Source organism: Protobothrops mucrosquamatus, unplaced genomic scaffold, assembly GCF_001527695.2.
Source record: "Protobothrops mucrosquamatus isolate PMUCROS unplaced genomic scaffold, P.Mucros_1.0 scaffold3284, whole genome shotgun sequence".
In the NCBI taxonomy this organism is placed as follows: domain Eukaryota; kingdom Metazoa; phylum Chordata; class Lepidosauria; order Squamata; family Viperidae; genus Protobothrops; species Protobothrops mucrosquamatus.
This window is the reverse complement of record NW_015389275.1, coordinates 60,480-80,749: the sequence shown is the minus strand read 5'-3', so window position 1 is coordinate 80,749 and position 20,270 is coordinate 60,480. Positions and strand designations below refer to the sequence as shown.

At 46.6% G+C, this 20,270-nt stretch overlaps 1 protein-coding gene across 1 annotated transcript in view; it reads left to right on the top strand.

The window, feature by feature from the left end:
• The first annotated feature begins 11,375 nt into the window (after nucleotides 1-11,375).
• LOC107297394 (GDNF family receptor alpha-4-like) overlaps nucleotides 11,376-20,270 on the top strand; it is a 23,478-nt gene continuing 14,583 nt past the window's right edge. Inside the window, exon 1 of the mRNA XM_015826759.1 lies at nucleotides 11,376-11,454. Within this exon, the coding sequence (XP_015682245.1) occupies nucleotides 11,376-11,454 (79 nt within the window). The remainder of the gene's footprint in view (nucleotides 11,455-20,270) is intronic.

Genomic DNA, 20,270 nt, shown 5'->3' with positions numbered 1-20,270 from the left:
GCTGAGGGGAAAGGGAGAGGTTTCCAAGCTGAGCCCTGCTGGCTGAGGAATTCTGGGAATTGAAGTCCACGAGTCATGAGGGGGCTATAGTTCCCCCATGCTGGCTCAGGAATTCTGGGAGTTGAAGTCCACAAGCCATGAAGGGGCCATAGTTCCCCCATGCTGGCTCAGGAATTCTGGGAGTTGAAGTCCACCCTTCTTAAAATGGCTGAGGTAAATAATAATAATGATGATGATGACCTAGAGAAAATGAACGAGGCTTGGACTGCAGCAAAGAGACAGAAAAGAAGAACGAATGGGTCAAGAGGAACAGGAAAAGATGAGCTGGTGTCATCGTGATAAAGGGGAAAAGCGAGAAATGCAAAGGAGAAAACGGAGGGAGGAATGAAGGAATACAAAACATGGGAAGGGATGGTCCGATTTAGCCAACGCGGTCGTGTAAACTGATTTTTTTTTTCCCTGCCGCGTTTCCATTTTGTTACTCTTACGCTTTCATTATCCCAAGGGCTGGCTATTTCTGCCTCCTTGTTACTATCTTTAAAGTTTTTAAGTGGGATGAAAAATCAGATTTTCTTTAAATTCCACCCTGAGACACTCCCACCCCCAAAAAAACCCCACCAAACAAAAGGAGGACCCTTGATGCAGCTGGGAAGCATTGGAAGAAAAGAACGTCCTTTTGTTTGTGTGTCCTTGACGGTGTGATGTTGCCAAAGAAATTGCCTGTCTGGTTGTCGTTATTATCGTTTGTCTTGCACAAGAGAGGCAGATGGAAATCTCTCTCCCAGGTTGTCCCATTGTTTCCCGCCTCGTCATCTGAACAGAGAAGCTTCTATTGTCCTGAAAAGGGTCTCCTGGTTTGCAAAACAGTTATCTCCATGACCTTCTTTGCGAGTTTTGTGTCGCACACGTTTTTGTGAGATGCTGGTTGGCATGACAACCCCTTCAAGCCTTTGGAGCTCAAAGTGGGCCCTTCAGAAGCCGGGGGGGGGGGGGGGAACAGAAATAGGAGGCAGGAGAGAAGACCAAACCTGCCAGGTTTCTAGAAGTAGATTTGGAAGCCTTCAGAGATGTTTCGTGGAGGATGGTCTGAAGGCTGAGACACACACAGAACATACTGTAGAATAATAAGAGTTGGAAGGGACCTTGGAGGTCTTCCAGTCTGACCCCCCTGCTTGAGCAGAAGGCTTTATACCATTTCAGACAAATGATGGTCCAGTCTCTTTTTGAAAGCATGTGGAGAACCCACAACTTCTGGAGGCAAACTCTTCAACTGGTTGATTGTGCTCAGTGTCAGACAATTCCTCCTTTAATTCCAGGTTGCTTTTCTCCTTGGTTGGTTTCCATCACATTGCTTCTTGTCCTGCCCTCAGGTGCTTTGGAGAATATTTGAATAGAAGAGAGCTGGAAGGGACCATGGAGGTCTTCTAGTCCAGCCCCCTGCTCAAGCAGGAGAACCGATACCATCTCAGACAAATGACTGTCCAGTCTCTTCTTAAAAACCTCCAGTGATGGAGCGCCCATGATTTCTGAGTAGGTTGACTCCCCTCTTCTTTGGGGTAGCCCCTCAAATACTGGAGGACCGCTATTATGTCACCCCTAGTCCCTCTTTCCTCTGGGTTGGCCCTATATAATTCCTGCCACCATTCTTCATACAGTATGTTTTAGTCTCTAGACTTTTAACCAACTTAGTTGCTCTTCTCTGCACTCTTTCCAAAGTCTCAACACCTTTTTTGTGTAATGTGGTGACCAAAACTGGATGCCGTATGACAGGTGTGGTCTTACTAAGGATTTATAAAGCGGTACTTTGTCTTCTTACAAATGTCCAGTGTTGGAGCACCCGCAACTTCTGGAGGCAGGTTGTTCCACTGGTTAATTGTTCTCACTGTTAGGACGTTCCTCCTTAGTTCCAGGTTGCTTCTCTCCTTGATCAGTTTCCATCCGTTGCTTCTTGTCCGGCCTTCAGAAGCTTTGGAGAAGAGCTTGACTCCCTCTTCTTTGGGGCAGCCCCTGAGATACTGGACCACTGCTATCAGGTCACTCCTAGTCCCGATACAGGGCTCGTATCCATTTTCCCCCCTAACTAGAAATGAGAAGGAGGTGCAAAATTGGGGCTCAGCCACCACAAGTGCCCTAGACCAGAGGTCCCCAACCCCCCAGTCCGGTCCACGGCATGCCAGCAACCGGTCCACACAAACAAGCAAAAGCCCCATCCGTGGGATGCAGGCAGCACACAAAACCACGCACCCTCCGGTCCGTGGAAAAACCTTTCTCCACGGAACCGGTCTCTGGTACCCAAAAGGTTGGGGGGCCTCTGCGCTAGACCAGCGCCCCCAACCTTTTGGGCACCAGGGACCGGTTCCACGGAGAGAGATTATTCCGCAGGCCGGAAGGGACGTAGTTTTGCATGCTGCCTGCATGGATGGGGCTTCCCTCGTTTGCGTGGCCCGGTGCCGGTCCAGACATTGTCCCACCCTGTCCTGGGTCCCAAACAACTTGCAGAATTTCAGCTTTCTCTAATGGGTGATTTACTCAGCCCGGCTGCACTGGGTGGGGAGAGAGAGGTCAAAAGACTCAATTATTCCTCTTCTCAGCTTCCTGAGCACCTAATTGGCTTTAACACCAATGTCCTGATTAGGATCTAAAGGGCAGAGAATTGGCAGATGCCGCAAACACCGGAGGAAGAGTTTGTGTTGCTGTGCGTGAATCCTCTTGCAAACCACACCACCTCTCAAAGGCTGCACACACACACACACACACACACACACACACACACACACACACAGAGGACACGGTCCTCTTTCCATTCCAGGTGTGATTGGTGAGGGCACACCCAGCTGCCCAAATTGTAATAATGGCCACTTAAGCATGATAATTAGAGCATCTCAGCCGTGGCCAGATATGTTTTATCCCTCCAAGACACTAATTTTGGCAAGTGGGGAGTTTTTAAAGGGACCTCGTTAAAAAAAAAAAGAGAGAGAGAGAGAGGCAGCGTTTCACTCGGAGATCATAACTCTTGTCTTGTCAGGACAGTGAGTGTTTTATGTGCCGTGGAAATTAAACCGGGAGTGAAACAGGCCCACCCGAGCGTGGGCTGGAAAATAGATGGATTAATAAAACGCCACTGGGGGACTGACAGCCGAGGTAGGCAGGCTGAGGAGGTTTTAAAAAAAAAAAGAAAGGAGGGGGGGTTTGAATTGCAATCAATTTGAGGAACCGGGGAGGGAATGAAAATTATCCTAGCCAGGTAAAGATAATCCAGGTAGTAGTAGCAGCAAGTAAGGAAAGGGAGACAGCCAGTGCCTCAGTCTTCTCTGAAAAGATCCATGCTCCTTTCCTGCTGTGATAACAAGACATCTCCATAATTGCTTCTTTTTTCTTGCTTGCTTTCCTTTCCTCACTTCTTCCTTCCTTCCTTCCTCTTTCTTTCTTTCTTTTCTTTCCTCACTCCTTCCTTCTCTTTCTTTTTCTTGCTTACTTGCTTTTCCTTCCTTCTTTCCTTCCTTCCTTTTTTCTTTTTCTTTCTTTTTCGTTCCTCTTGCTTGCTCCTTCCTCTTTCTTTCTTTTTTTCTTTCTTTCTTTCTTTCTTTCTTTCTTCCTTTTTCTTTTTTCTTTCTTTCCTCACTCGTTCCTTCTTTCTTTTTCTTCTTTCCTTCCTTCCTTTTTTCTTTTTGTTCTTTCTTTTTCATTCCTCTTGCTTGCTTGCTCCTTCCTCTTTCTTTCTTTCTTTCTTTCTTTCTTTCTCTTTCTTTCTTTCTTTCTTTCTCTTTCCTCACTCGTTCCTTCTTTCTTTTTCCTCTTTCCTTCCTTCTTTCCTTCTTTCCTTTTTTCTTTTTGTTCTTTATTTTTCGTTCCTCTTGCTTGCTTGCTTGCTTGCTTGCTCCTTGCTCCTTTCTTTCTTTCTCTTTCTTTTTTCTTTCTTTTTCTTTCCTCACTCATTCCTTCTTTCTTTTTCTTTCTTTCTTTTTTCTTTTCTTCTTTCCCGTCCTTTTGTTTTTTGTTCTTTCTTTCTTTTTTGTTCCTTCCTCTTTCTTTCTTTCTTTCTTTCTTTCTTTCTTTCTTTCTTTCTTTCTTTCTTTCTTTCTTTCTTTCTTTCTTTCTTTCTTCCTTCCTTCCTTCCTTCCTTCCTTCCTTCCCTTCATTTCTCTTTCCCCTCCCTCCCTCCCTCCCTCCCTCCCTTCCTTTCTGGCTTTCAGGCAACAAGCTTCAATCCGATCTCATTGGTATAATTTGCAGCTTAATGAAGCCAAAATACATTTTACTTTAGATTCTCCTTTAGCTTCATCTGTTTTATTTCTCCAGCCAAACAAGGAGCTCTCCAAAATCCTGTGACTTCACACACACCCCAATCCTTCCCAGTTAGTCAGGAAGGACATTGAAAACAGGGCGGGGCTTATGCTATGAATTCTTCACAACCCATACAATGACTGTCTCTAGCGAGAACTTGAATTCACCACCCTGTAACTATAAAAAATATTTAGTGGGATGGGAAGCCATCCGTGGGTGGACACACAGAATTAATAGAATGATAACCAAGAGGGTCTGCTTCAGGCTATAACAGGCAAAAGGAATAAACTTGAGGAACAGAAGGAAACGATTCAACCCAGAGAATGTCAGATAAAAGAAATTGGAGTCTGGGGCAGAAATGTAATTTGAAAAAGCATCTCAGTTTTCCTAGTTTTCTTGCAAATATAAGGGATGGGGGAGCACATTTAGACTTGCAAGCTTCAGAGAAGAGCAACTAAGATGATCCAAGGCCTGGAGACTAAAACATACGAAGAACGGCTGCGGGACTTGGGTCTGACTAGTCTAAAGAAAAGAAGAAATGGGGGAGACGTGATAGCAGTCTTCCAGTATTTGAGAGGCTGCCACAAAGAAGAGGGGGTCACGTTATTCTCCAAAGCACCAGAGGGAAGGATGAGAAGCAACGGATGGAAACTGATCAAGAAGAGAAGCAACCTGGAATGAAGGAGAAACTTCTTGACAGTGAGGACAATTAACCAGTGGAACAGCTTGCCACCAGAAAACGTGGGCGCTCCATCACTGGAGATTTTTAAGAAGAGACTGGATAGTCACTTGACTGAGATGGTATATAGGTTCTCCTGCTTGAGCAGGGGGCTGGACTAGAAGACCTCCAAGGTCCCTTCCAGCTCTATTCTATTCTAGGACTTTGGACTTCTACTCTGGTCTTCCTTGAGAGATGCCGGCCTGGGCAGACAGGTAGTAACTCTCTCAGCTCTTTAAAGCAGCTGTGTCTTGTTCCAGAATTACCCAGCAGTTCAAGGGTTATTCTATTCTATTCTATTCTATTCTATTCTATTCTATTCTATTCTATTCTATTCTATTCCATTCCATTCTATATTGTATTCTGTTCTATTCTATTATCATTATTCTATTCTACTCTACTCTATTCTATTCTATTTTTCTATTCTATTATCATTATTCTATTCTATTCTATTCTATTCTATTCTGTTCTATTCTGTTCTGTTCTATTGTTCTATTCTATTATTGTATTCTATTGTATTCTATTCCATTCCATCTCATTCTATATTCTATTCTATTCTATTCTATTCTATTCTATTCTATTCTATTCTATTATTCTATTCTATTCTATTCTATTGTATTCTATTCCATTCCATCTCATTCTATATTCTATTCTATTCGATTATCATTATTCTATTCTATTCTATTCTATTCTATTGTTCTATTCTATTATTGTATTCTATTCTATTCTATTCCATTCCATTCCATCTCATTCTATATTCTATTCTATTCTATTCTATTCTATTCTATTCTATTCTATTCTATTCTATTCTATTCTATTCTATTCTATTCTATTCTAATCCTTTCCTATTGTTATTTCTATTCTATTCTATTCTTTGTCCTTTTCGTCTTCTTTTTGCACTCCCCTTCCTTTGCAGCTGCCGAATTTAGTTTTCCTCTCGTCCCCCCGCCCTCAGAAACCCAAAAGCTATAATCTTTCCTCCAAACAGGGCTGTTTGAGCCACCTAATCATCCCACTTGTCCCGTTCGGGACCTTTGCCACATCTGTAATAGCTTTTTTTTTCCCCCTCCCCTTCCATTTTCTTCTTTTCCAAACTCCCTTCGCAGAAAGCAAAACGAGCTGATTGTCGTCGCCCCCCCCCTCCTTTCCCAAGGCGGGTGTCTCCTTCTCTCCGATTTTGACCCGCAACTCTCTGGCCTCATTTTTCCCTCGCCCAGAACGTCCTTGCTTTTCATTCCGGCCCATTCCTCTTTCAATTGCTTCTCTTGTCAAAGGCAATTCATCGCACAGGCCCGGCTGGCCTCTTGCGATTCCTCTCCGCATCTTTCTCTGACGGGTCCACCAAGTCTTCTTTGCAGAGAAGGCCGCTTCGCCACTGCTGCCGCCTTGTCTCCCGACGTTTAAGTGATGGATGAGTCCCCATCCGAGGAGCCAGAGACAATATAGACACGTTTGCAAAGCGTCAACTTACACACACACACACACACACAGACACAGACACGGCCTCCGGAGGCCACAAAGGCTTGCGAGTTATCATTTTACACAATCAATTATCTCCGCAGCCTGGGTCTTGCCACTCGGCCGAGCGTGTTATTTACTCAACTCCGAAGAAAGCAAAGATGGGGTGGGTTTGTTTTTTTTGGGGGGGGGGGCAGGGGTAGCACCAGGATACAGATTAGTCCTCGCCTGAACCAGCCCGACATTTATGCTGCTAAGTGAGGCATTTTGCGAAGGGAGTTTGACCGCTTTTCTCGCCGCGGTCGTTAAGCGAGACGCTGCAGTGGTTAAGTTAGGAAGGTGTTTGTTAAGTGGATCTGGCTTCCCCCCTCCCCCCATTGACTTGGCTGGTTGGAAGGTTGCAAAAGGGGGGGTCACGTGACCCCCCCCTTCCGGGGACGCTGCGACCGTCATAAATGTGAGTCAGTCGCCGAGCTTCTGAATTTTTGATCCCGTGACCACGGGGATGCTGCGACGGTCGTTAAGTGTGAAAACGGGTCGTACGTCGCTTTTTCCAGCGCTGTTGTAACTTTGAACGGTCACTAAATGAACGGTTGCAAGTCGAGGACTTAGCTGCATTCTAAGTCTGCTTTAATGGGATTGGATTAAAGCCTCCCAGGATTGTTTCTCTCCTAGAACATCAGCAGAGTTGGAAGGGACCTCGGAGGCCATCTAGTCCAACCCCCTGCCGCAGCCCTGCCATCTTCCAACTCTGATCTGAAACTACAGGTGGTCTTCGCGTTACACAACCACAACTGGGTCCCAAATTTATGTGGCTAAATGAAATATTTGTTCAGTGAATTTTGCCTCATTTTACGACCTTTCTCGCCATTTGTTAAATGAATCATTGCAAGTAGTTAAGTGAGTAACACGGTTGTTAAGTGAATTTGGCTTCCCCATTGACTTGGCTTGTCAGACGGTTGTGAAAGGGGATCGCGTGACACCCCCAGGACGCTGCGACCGTCATAAATATGAGCCAGTTGCCGAGCCTCTGAATTTTGATCACGTGACCAGGAGGATGCTGCAACCGTCATTAAGTGTGACAAACTCTTAAGATATTTAATTTAATAGCTGGAAAATGAAGGGTACTTTAGAATGAGCCAGAAGACAAGAGTTGTGATTGATTGATTGATTGATTGGAGAGGGCGGGCTTCCGCATGAGGCAATCTACCTTATGATTGGTTGCTGGGTGAGAAGGGGGAGTTTCCCTTTTTTCCCGCCTTTTTTTTTTTTTAATTCTGTGTGCTCTGCAGGCTGTTCTGCGATTTACCTGACGATTTACCTCAGGATGTAGCGATGGGCAGGACCATCTTGCTTATTGTATATTTCGATGTAAAATACATTTATTTATATAAAACCACGGGATGTCCTCGACTTATGACCCCAATTGAGCCCCAAATGTACGTCACCAAGGGAGACATTTGTTAAGCAAATTTTGACCCATTTTATGACCTTTCCTGCCAGAGTTGTTAAGTGAATCATGGCATGTTGTTAAGTGAGTAACATGGGTTGTTAAGTGAATCTGGCTCCCCCACTGATTTGGCTTGTCAGAAGGTCGCAAAAGGGGATCACCTGACATCCCCAGGACGCTGCGACCGTCATAAATATGAGTCAGTTGCCAAGCCTCTGAATTTTGATGCTGCAATGGTCAGAAATGTAGAAAAAAACAGTCATAGGTGTAGTTTTTTCAAACGGTCAGTAAATAAACGGCTGTAAGCCGAGGACTGCCTGTCTGGGCAGGGGCCATGCAGTTGTCGGGGAGAGAGGAAAAATGGGGTCCACAATGCTCCCCATAACGGCTGGCCTGATCAGAGTAGTAGAACGATCGATTGGCGGAAACCTGGTGCAAAAACCTTCCCTGCAGGCGTGAAAATGGGTGTGATAGGAAGTAACTAAACACTCAGCCCTGGGGGGGGGGTGTCTGGGTGTTTTGTCCTTTCCTGCCAAAAGGGTCTAATTTGCAGAAAAATCTCAGAAGGAGACTTGATGGAGAGAGAGAGAGAGAGAGAGAGAGAGAGAGAGAGAGAGAGAGAGAGAGAGAGAGAGAGAGAGAGAGAGAGAGAGAGAGAGAGAGAGAGAGAGAGAGAGAGAGAGAGAGAGAGAGAGAGAGAGAGAGAAAGAAAGAAAGAAAGAAAGAAAGAAAGAAAGAAAGAAAGAAAGAAAGAAAGAAAGAAAGAAAGAAAACACCTGGCTTCTGGGGATGGGAAATTCAGGTTTAAACTCTTTTAGGAAAATATAGGATACTTGGAATACGGCATCCAGTTTTGGTCGCCACAATATAAAAAAAAGATGTTGAGACTCTAGAAAGAGTGCAGAAAAGAGCAACAGAGATGATCAGGGGACTGGAGGCTAAAACATATAAGGAACGGTTGATGGAATTGGGGATGTCTAGTTTAATGAAGAGAAGGACGAGGGGGGACAGGATAGCAGTGTTCCAATATCTCAGGGGCTGCTCCAAAGAAGAGGGAGTCAAGCTATTTTCCAAACCACCTGAAGGCAGGACAAGAAGCAACGGATGGAAACTACTCAAGGAGAGAAGCAACCTAGAACTAAGGAGAAACTTCCTGACAGTTAGAACAAGAATACAGTGGATGGTTGCATGAATATAGGCAGGGAGGCAAAGGAAGGGAGGGAGGGAAGGAGGGAAGGAAGAAGGAAGCAAGGAATATAATGGATGGTTGATGGATAGGGAAGGAAGGGAGGGAGGGAGAGAGGAAAGAAGGAAGGAATACAATGGATGGTTGGATGGATATAGGCAGGTATGTGAAGGAAGGGAGGGAGGGAGGGAGGAATATTATGGATGGTTGATGGATAGGAAGGAAGGAATACAATAGATGGTTGGATGGAAGGAAGGAAGGAAGGAAAGAAGAAGAAAGGGAGGGAAGGAAGGAAGGGAAAAGAAAAGGAAGAAAGGAAAGGAATGCAGGAGAAGAAAAAGAAAAGAGAACAAAAAAAGAAAGGGAAAGAAAGGGAAACGGAGGGTGAAGGAAAGAACAAAGGAAGGAAGGAAAGAAGGAAGGAAGGAAGGAAGGAAGGCCATGCTGCAGACATGCTGGCTGGGGAATTCTGGGAGAGGAAGCCTGCTCATCTTTAAGCTGCCCAGGTTGAGAAGCCTTGCTCCATCCAAATCAGAGCCATCGCACCCACCACTCAGTTCCTAGTCTAGAGGGAAATTATTTATTTACTAAATAAATAGGGATGCTATTTATTGAATAAACATCAGCAAAGATCAAAAGAAGAGAGATTAAAGAGCGTGCAAAATAAAGGAGAGGTGATATATCTACCTATACCTTTAGATCTATTTAACATCTATCTAAACAACACAAAACTTAACCGGAGCTGCTGGAACCAAACTTGTGAGCAATTAGCACACTCGACCCCAAAGAGAGTGTGTCAAATAGCCAAACAGAGATGGAAAGTAGGACACCAGGTGATCCTTCTTCTACCCTGCACCGTGCAGGAAGTAATTTGAGGGGCAGGAATCATGTATCCAAGATCCAGAAGTTATTTTATAGAGCAGCAAAATGGAAGAGCTTCATAAAAAAAAATATTTTAGCCTTTTTCTTTCTCTGGCCCTTGAGTATTCAGTTACTTTCTTTTAAATGATATGTAGTATTTTATTTTATTTTTTGCATAACAATAAAAAAACAACTTGATTTACAGGGGCGCTAACATTTCTCTCTGGGTTTCTTCTGTCTGTGGCATCCGTCTGAAGCAATATGCCTTAGTTTATTTGAACAATTATAGATTTTTTTTTTCCCCTGCTCGGGAATAGAGATATATCACATATGCACATTTTACTGCCTCGGAAAACAAGGGATAGTTAAACAGCCTATTGTTCAAAATAGCTCCAACCCAGGTTTAGAAAGAGAGCAGAGAGAAAATAGATGGGGAGGGGAGGGAAGATAAAAGAGAAAAGGGGGAGGGGAGGGGAAAAGAGAAGAGGTTTGGAGAGGGGAGGAGAGGAGAGGAAGGAAGGAGAGAATGAGGAAGGGAAGGGAGGGAGGGAGGGAGGGAGGGAGGGAGGAAGGAAGGAAGGAAGGAAGGAAGGAAGGAAGGAAGGAAGGAAGGAAAGTATGAGGGAGGGAAGGGAAGGAAGAAAGGAGAGAGGGAGGAAGGGAAGGAAGGAAGGAAAGTATGAGGGAGGGAAGGGAAGGAAGAAAGGAGAGAGGAAGGGAAGGAAGGAAGGAAGGAAAGTATGAGGGAGGGAAGGGAAGGAAGAAAGGAGAGAGGGAGGAAGGGAAGGGAAGGGAAGGGAAGGAAGAAAGGAGAGAGGGAGGAAGGGAAGGGAAGGGAAGGGAAGGAATAAAAAAGGAAGGAAGGAGGGAGGGAGGGAAGGGAAAGGAAGGAAGAAAGAAAGAAAAAAAGGAAGGAGGGAGGGAGGGAAGGGAAGGAAGGAAGGGAGAAAGAAAGAAAAAAGAAAAAAGAGAAGGAAGGAAGGAAGAAAGGAAGAAAGAAAAAAGGAGAGAAGGAAGGAAGGAAGGGAAGGAAGAAAAGAAGAAAAAAGGAGAGAATGAATTGACGGGAATTGAAGTCCACCCATCTTAAGACTGGCAGGCTGGGGGATTCTGGGAGTTGAAGTCTTCCATCTTCAAACGGCCAGCTTTGAAACACACTGGTCCACATGGAGAACTTCTAAAAGGCATTTGACATCTGTCCAAGGACGATAAGGGGCCGGTGGACTTTCCCGTGTGCCCTTCATGCTTTCTGCATTTAAGCCACCCTTGTAATCTGCTTTGAATTGGGCTTCCCTTCTCAAAGAGGCCCCCGGGCGGTGGCAGAGGGTTGGGTTTTATTAAATTCATGTAATAAATAATATGCAGGATAAAAGCCTTGGCATTCTTTTCCCATGTATATATATTTTCTCCCTTTAGGTATGAACGTCATGGAAAGCTCTCCCTACGAGCCCTTTGTAAGGGGGTTTGACTATGTCCGGCTGGCGTCCATCACGGCAGGTAAGGCGTGAAAATGACGGGACGCCATATTGTTGCAACCTGGGGGAAATTAAGAAAGCCCTTTTAATTTATTAGGTTTTCTGAATCTTACCTGACTTACTTTTTTAAGTAACTTGAGGTGGCGAACAATCCTGATACTCCTTCCTTCTCCTATTTTTCCCACAACAACAACCCTGTGAGGTAGGTTGGGCTGACAGAGAGGGTTGGGACTGGCCCAAAGTCACTAGCTGGCTTTCATGGCTAAGGCAGGATTAGAACTCACCGTCTCCTGGTGATTGGCCCAAAGTCACCCTATCAGCTTTCATGCCTAAGGTGGGACTAGAACTCACCGTCTCCTGGTGATTGGCCCAAAGTCACCCTATCAGCTTTCATGCCTAAGGCGGGACTAGAACTCGCCATCTCCTGGTGATTGGCCCAAAGTCACCCTATCAGCTTTCATGCCTAAGGCGGGACTAGAACTCACCGTCTCCTGGTGATTGGCCCAAAGTCACCCAGCCGGCTTTCATGATAAGGCGGGACTAGAACTCACACCCTCCTGGTGATTGGCCCAAAGTCACCCTGTCAGCTTTCATGCCTAAGGTGGGACTAGAACTCACCGTCTCCTGGTGATTGGCCCAAAGTCACCCTATCAGCTTTCATGCCTAAGGTGGGACTAGAACTCACCGTCTCCTGGTGATTGGCCCAAAGTCACCCTATCAGCTTTCATGCCTAAGGCGGGACTAGAACTCACCGTCTCCTGGTGATTGGCCCAAAGTCACCCAGTCGGCTTTCCTTCCTAAGGCAGGACTAGAACTCACCGTCTCCTGGTGATTGGCCCAAAGTCACTCAGCCGGCTTTCATGCCTAAGATGGGACTAGAACTCACCGTCTCCTGGTGATTAGCCCAAAGTCACCCAGTCTTCTTTCACTCCTAAGGCAGTTCTAGACTCCTGCCTTAACCACTAGACTAGACCTCACTGATTCTTTTCTAGTCCTCTTTGTACAAAAGCGGCCCTCGGCGCATGCTCAGAAGAGCACAACTCTCTTCCCCATTTCTTGAGATCTTTTCTAAGATGGTCATCCGGGGAGCGTGATTAGCCCCGGGGTAGCATTTTCCCAAAGGCCGCCTCGGTTTCCCCTGCGCCTTGCCGACAAAGATGGACGGCTCCAGCCACTTCCAAGAGAACACATCATATGTTCTGCAAGGGCCCTAATTAGGAATACCATTATGCTGGGTAATTGGCCGATCAATCCTGGTTTCCCGCTTTCCGCTCGCCGAGTGGGGTTCAAGGTGACAGAGGCATGGGAAATGGACTCCGCACATGCTCCATTAGACAATTCCATCAGAGGGAGGTCGCCCGGCCGAGACAGGCTCCAGGTTTTCTCTCCTCAGCAGAAAGTTTCACTTTGTGCTCTGTAGTTCCTCAACCTTGGGCAGTTTAAGATGGGGGGACTTCAACTCCCAGAATTCCCCAGCCAGCAAAGGAATTCTGGGAGTTGAAGTCCACCCATCTTAAGGCTTGCTGGCTGGGGAATTCTGGGAATTGAAGTCCCCCCATCTTAAAGCTTGCTGGCTGGAGGATTCTGGGAATTGAAGTCCATCCATCTTAAAGCTTACTGGCTGGGGGATTCTGGGAGTTGAGGTCATGTGAAAAACAATCATAACTCACTTTTTTCAGTACTGTTGTAACCTCTGAGTCAAAAAAAAAAATCAATGGTTGTAAATTGTGGACTAGCTCTGTAGCACTGAAACGGCTCCATTCACTTCCATGGAGACAGTTCAGAGTTTCTGGCTAGCTTTAGTCCCCAGGGAAAAAAAAAAGTGAACAGGGATATAATCGCTCTCCTAAACGTTTTGAAACACAAGCATCTCCGGGGAGGCGGCAGCCAGAAAAATGAAGCCGGTGCCTGCAGCTGCACAAAGTTGCTTCTTCATATTTGTGACGCTCCTGTGGGAACCTGAGTCTGGAATGGCTGTCACAGAACCAGAGATTTAAGTGACAGGAAGTCAAATGCTGGTTGACTGTTGGAGAAATGTCCCCAGGAAAGAAATGGAGTAGAATTCTATTCTGTTCTGTTCTGTTCTATATTCTATTCTCTATCTATTCCATTCTCTATTCTATTCTATTCTATTCTGTCCTATCCTGTCCTATTCTATCTTCTATTCATTCCATATTATTCTCTTCTCTTCTCTTCTCTTCTCTTCTCTTCTCTTCTCTTCTCTTCTCTTCTCTTCCCTTCCCTTCCCTTCCCTTCCCTTCTTCTTCTCTTCTACTCTTCTCTTCTCTTCTTCTCTTCTCTTCTCTTCTATTCTATTCTATTCTATTCTATTCTATTCTATTCTCTATCCATTCCATTCTCTATCCTATCCTATTCTATATTCTATTCATTCCATATTCTTCTCTTCTCTTCTCTTCTCTTCTCTTCTCTTCTCTTCTCTTCTCTTCTCTTCTCTTCTCTTCTCTTCTCTTCTCTTCTCTATCCATTCCATTCTCTATCCATTCCATTCTCTATCCTATCCTATCCTATCCTATCCTATCCTATCCTATCCTATCCTTTCCATATTCTATCCCAGTGATGGCGAACCTTTTAGAGACCGAGTAATGGGTGTGGCCCATTGGGTGGGCGTGGCCCATTGGGTGGGCGTGGCTGCGGTGGTAACGGAGACTGGGTGGGACTAAAAAGTTCAATCAATCAATTCCAACTTTGCAAGATCTTTTTTTTTTCCCGCGAGAAGTTGAAATTGACTGATGGAAACTTTTTTTTTTTTTTTTTGCACATGGCGGCGTCGGAGGCCTAAAGCGAAAAGGTTTTATAAAACCCAGCTGAAGGCCTAGGACTGGGGCGACGGTGCGCGTGCCCACAGAGAGGGCTCTGAGTGCCGCCTCTGGCACCCGTGCCATAGGTTCACCACCACTGTCCTGTCCTGTCCTGTCCTGTCCTGTCCTGTCCTGTCCTGTTCTGTTCTGTTCTGTTCTGTTCTATTCTATTCTTAATGGTTTTTCTGCTTTTAGCTAACCCAGTAGCCTACATATATAGCAAGGAGAAATAAGTCTGCGAACAAGCCGATGAATCAACCTAGAAAACCTCTGTCAAAGAAGAAATATTCATCCAGTGGTTTTATCCTTTTTAATTGGGGCTTTTATTATATTTCCTTCACAGTCTCTTGCTGTCTCTGCCACATCTCCAAAGGTTGAACAGCCAAGAGTCTGGGATTTATTTATTTTTTCTTTCATTGCAATTCCTGACTTGTGCGGTTTAGACTGGATGATTCGTAGCTGCCTGACCGGCTGTACTCAGCGTGTGGTTCTCAATGGAACCGCATCTACATGGAGCGAAGTGTGTAGTGGGGTGCCCCAGGGCTCTGTTCTGGGCTCTTCAACATCTTCATCAACGATTTGGACGAGGGGATAGATGGGGAACTCATCAAATTTGCAGACGACACCAAGCTGGCAGGAATAGCCAACACTCCAGAAGACAGGCTTAGGATACAGGAGGATCTGGACAGACTTGAACACTGGGCGCTATCTAACAAAATGAAATTCAATGGTGAAAAAAGTAAGGTTCTACATNAGGAAGGAAGGAGGGAGGGAAGAAAGGAATAAGGAGGGAGAGAGAGAGGAAGGAAGGATGGAAGGAATCAAGAGGGAGGAAGGAAGGAAGGAAGGAAGGAAAGAAGGAAGGAAGGAAGGAAGGAAGGAAAGAAGGAAGGAAAGAAGGAAGGAAGGAAGGAAGGAAGGAAGGAAGGAAGGAAGGAAGGAAGGAAGGAAGGAAGGAGGGAGGGAGGGAAGGAAGGAAGGAAGGAATCAGGAGGGAGGGAGGGAGAGAAGAAGGAAGGAAGGAAGGAAGCAGGAGGAAGGGCTGGCTGAGGAATTCTGGGAGTTGAAGTCCACAAGTCATCAAAGGGCCAGGTTTGAAGACCCCTGTCATACACCGTAATCACTTTTCCAGCGCTTGGCCACCAGCTCACCTTTACGGCCGTCCCGCCTCAGTTTGCAATGGTTTTGGCCGGTTTCTGGCGTTGATTTCCCGCTTCTGATTAAGAAAACCCATGGGGGGGGATAATTGACTCGCTTCCCCCCCCCAGCAAAAACTGTCAAAAAAATCCAGTCCAGTCCCATGATGTCTCGACATACAATCGCAATGACTGCCAATCACGGTCGTAAGTCAAGGACCACCTAGAATACTGGACTGAAAACTAAGCGAGTGGGAGTTTTAGTCCTCTCTAAAGCACAGAAGCCGGCTGGGTGACTTCGGGCCAGTCTCTCCCTTTTTCTCTCAGCCTATAGCCCACCTCACAGGGCTGTTGTTATGGGGAAAGTAGAAGGCAAGAGCACTAAGTATAAGCCACACTTTGAGTTGTACCAAACCAAAGAGGGAGGTAAATCTGGTAAAAAATAAAATACCCATCCTGAGCTGACTTGAATTCATTGCGGGCCGTTCGTTCGTTCACATTCCACTTTTATTATTTTTTAAATAACCGAAGGCACATAAAACTCCTTCCTCCTATTTTCCCCACAACATCAACCCTGTGAGGTAGACTGTGCTGAGAGAAAGTGACTGGCCAAAAGGCACCCAGCTGACTTTCACGGCTAAGGCGGGACTAGAACTCACTGGCACCTGGTGATTGGCCCAAAGGCACCCAATTTGACTTTCATTCCTAAGACAGGACTAGAACTCACTGTCTTCTGGTGATTTGCCCAAAGTCACCCAGCCAGCTTTCACTCGTAAGGCGGGACTAGAACTCACCGTCTCCTAGTGATTGGCCCAAAGTCACCCAGCTGGCTTTTATGCCTAAGGTGGGACTAGAATTCACCGTCTCCTGGTGATTCCACAGTCACCCAGCTGACTTTCATGCCTAAGGCGGGACTAGAACTCACTGTCACCTGGTGATTGGCCCAAAGGCACCCAGCCGGCATTCATGCCTAAATCAGGACTAGAACTCACTGTCACCTGGTGATTGGCCCAAAGTCACCCAGCCGACTTTCATGCCTAAGGCAGGACTAGAACTCACTGTCACCTGGTGATTAGCCAAAGTCACCCAGCAAGCTTTCACTCGTAAGGCGGGACTAGAACTCACCGTCTCCTAGTGATTGGCCCAAAGTCACCCAGCTGGCTTTTATGCCTAAGGTGGGACTAGAATTCACCGTCTCCTGGTGATTGGCCCAAAGGCACCCAGCTGACTTTCATGCCTAAGGCGGGACTAGAACTCACTGTCACCTGGTGATTGGCCCAAAGGCACCCAGCTGACTTTCATGCCTAAATCAGGACTAGAACTCACTGTCACCTGGTGATTGGCCCAAAGGCACCCAGCTGACTTTCATGCCTAAATCAGGACTAGAACTCACTGTCACCTGGTGATTGGCCCAAAGTCACCCAGCCGACTTTAATGCCTAAGGCAGGACTAGAACTCACTGTCACCTGGTGATTGGCCCAAAGTCACCCAGACGACTTTCATGCCTAAGGCGGGACTAGAACTCACTGTCACCTGGTGATTGGCCCAAAAGCACCCAGTTGACTTTCATGGCTAAGGCGGGACTAGAACTCACTATCACCTGGTGATTGGCCCAAAGTCACCCAGCCAAGTTTCATGCCTAAGGCGGGACTAGATCTCCCAGTCTCCCAGTCTGCCTTCACCCCTGGACCAGATCCGCTTGCAGGCCAAGTGCTAACAAATAGGAACCTCTGTCCAATCCTGCTTCAATTTTGGCAAGGATTCTCGACACCTTTTTAATTCCCATGTTGCTACTCTCCTCGCCATCACAGTTCTCCAGTGCTTGGGGCCGTGTTTATTTTTTTACACAGCGGGTTTTGCACACACACACACACACACACACACACACACACACACACACTCACACAGACACACACACACACACACAGACACAGACACCCGAAAATAGCATCAGCCATGAAGGATGTTGTTGGCTGTAGCAGAAAAGGTGGATTCAGAACCGCTGGCGTGCAGAGAAAGCAAAGAGGCAGGCGGTTGTGTTGCTTTGTCCTTGCCTTCACACAACCAGCTGCAGAGCTGGAAAGCGACTTTCCAGGCTAGGGCCAAAGTCACCCTAGGTCCGTTCCTCGCAAGGGGCACCGATGGCCGGGGATGATAGGCTTTCCTGCCTGGCTGGGCTGGCGAGAAATAAATCCCTTCCGGTTTTTTTCTGCAGAGAGTGGCTGACTGTCAATCCTGAATTTCCCAACAATCAGCCGCGTCTTTATAGACTCCCTGTTAGGGCGACGGCCAAAATTTTGTCTTCCCTGCCAATAAAAAAAACCCGAAGGTCTTTATTCCTCGACTTACGACCACATTAGTTAGACTTAAGCTTTTTTCTGCTGCAGAGAGAGGCGGCTTACATAGGAACAGAGGTAAATCTGTAATCAGGTGTTACTTCTCCTGCGGAAACTGCATCGGTTGCCAGTTTGCGCCCGGCTCCAATTAAAGGTGAAGCTATCACCTTTGAAAGCCCTACCTGTCTTGGAACCAGGTTGTTTGAAAAACCGTCTTTTCCCAGTTACGTCTCCCCGACCTAGGGGAGCAGGCAGGCAAGGGGTGTTAGGGATCCCCCTCTTAAGGGGCTCCATCTGGTGGGACCCAGAGAAAGGGCCATCTCCGTGGTGGCTCCTTCCCTGTGGAACGTCATCCCTGCGGAGATAAGACCTGGTTCTGCCCACGGGCCTGGGGACCCCAAGGTGATCCGGAGCCCATGAAGTGGCGTGTCTGATTGACCCAACTATGTCACATCATCAGGGCTAGGAGGAAGTGGGTTTGCCTCTCTGGTTACATGCAAGTAGCTGGTGGCTTGTCCTGTCTTGGGGGGTTGTTTCTGATGGTGCCTGGTGAACACTCCCATCAGCATTGAGAGGGCAAACCACTACTAGATAAAAAGAGAGCGAAGCCACTCCCTTCTAGCACTGATGATGCTATCTAGTTGGGTCATGAGACGTCTGCAAGAAAACCACCAAGCTCGGAGAGCACCAAGGATCCCTGAGTCCTCCTCCTCTTCCTCCTCTCCCTCCTGCTCCTGCTCCTCCCCACAATCCCACTGCTTCTAGCACTGATGATGTCACCTAGTTGGGTCCTGAGACGTCTGCCAGAAAACCACCAAGCTCAGAGAGCACGAAAGACCCTCCTTCTCCTTCTCCTTCTCCTTCTTCCTCCTGTCCACAAATCTTCCTCCTCCTCCTTCTCCTCCTCCTCCTCCTCCTCCTCACAATCCCATCCCTTCTAGCACTGATGATGTCACTTAGTTGGGTCATGACATGTCTGCAAGGAAACCACCAAGCTCAGAGAGCACCAAGGACCCCACAGTCCTCCTCTTCCTCTTCCTCTTCCTCTTCCTCCTTCCCACAATCCCACTCCCTTCTAGCACTGATGATGTTATCTAGTTGGGTCATGAGACGTCTGCAAGAAAACCACCAAGCTCAGAGAGCACCAAGGACCCCACAGTCCTCGTCCTCGTCCTCGTCCTCCTCCTCCTCCTCTCCCTTCTAGCACTGATGATGTCAACTAGTTGGGTCATGAAACGTCTGCAAGAAAACCACCAAGCTCAGAGAGCACCAAGGACCCCGTATTTCAACCCAGAGCCGTGAATATTTCCTTCAAGTGGCTCTACTGTTTTGGGAAATTCATTCTGAGAACTCCGACTGCTGGTTACTTCCAGGTTTTGATAGCATTCACAGATGCAGAGAAACCCAAGAGATGGCCTTCGAAAGAGCGAGCCAGAAGGCAAGGGCCTCCCATCTCTCCCTCTTGACCATCTGGGGTCTCCACCAAGATGTTCTTCTGATTCCATCAAGTCATTCCTGAAATGGAAAAAGACGGAGAGAGACAGACCCAGCGCTCTCCTGATTTGAAAATGGCTTTTCTCCTCAGAGGCCGCCTCTTTTTGAAGAAGCCTCTAGGCAAAATCTGCTTGGAAGCTTCGGCAGATTTTCAAAGATAGTGAAAGCAATACAATTACCTCAGTCTTTCTCAGCCTTCAAGGTGTTAAGAGGTGTGGACTTCAACTCCCAGAATTCCCCAGTCAGCAAGGTTGACTGGGGAATTCTGGGAGTTGAAGTCCACACGTCTTCTGGGAGTTGCCTCAAATGGTTGATACAGATTAGACCAGGGGTCTTCAAACTTGGCCCTTTTATGACTTGTGGACTTCAACTCCCAGAATTCCTCAGCCAGCGTGCCTGGCTGAGGAATTCTGGGAGTTGAAGTCCACTCCTCTTAAAGTCTATATCAGGGGTCTTCAAACGTGGCCCTTTGATGACTTGTGGACTTCAACTCCCAGAATTCCTCAGCCAGCGTGCCTAGCTGAGGAATTCTGGGAGTTGAAGTCCACTCCTCTTAAAGTCTATATCAGGGGTCTTCAAACTTGGCCCTTTTATGACCTGTGGACTTCAACTCCCAGAATTCCTCAGCCAGGCACGTGTCTCACTTAGCAACAGAAATTTGGGGCTCAATTGTGGTCATAAATCGAGGACTACCTGTATATTTATATATATATATTTTACCTCAGAATGTGACTTTTCGGTTTTTGTTTACAGTCACTGGTGGATTAATATTTCACCAGGTTAAAAACACCCAGTCTGGCAAACGAGTCATCTTTAAGTGATCAAAGTTAACAATTACAGACATTTAAGAGCAGGGGGTCTTCAAACTTGGCCCTTTTATGACTTGTGGACTTCAACTCCCAGAATTCCTCAGCCAGCGTGCCTGGCTGAGGAATTCTGGGAGTTGAAGTCCACACATCTTCTGAGAGTTGCCCCAAATGGTTGATACAGATTATTAAGGCAAGGATCACCTCGTGTTGCCTTTTTCCATCTCTTTTCTTCTGCTGGCCAGGC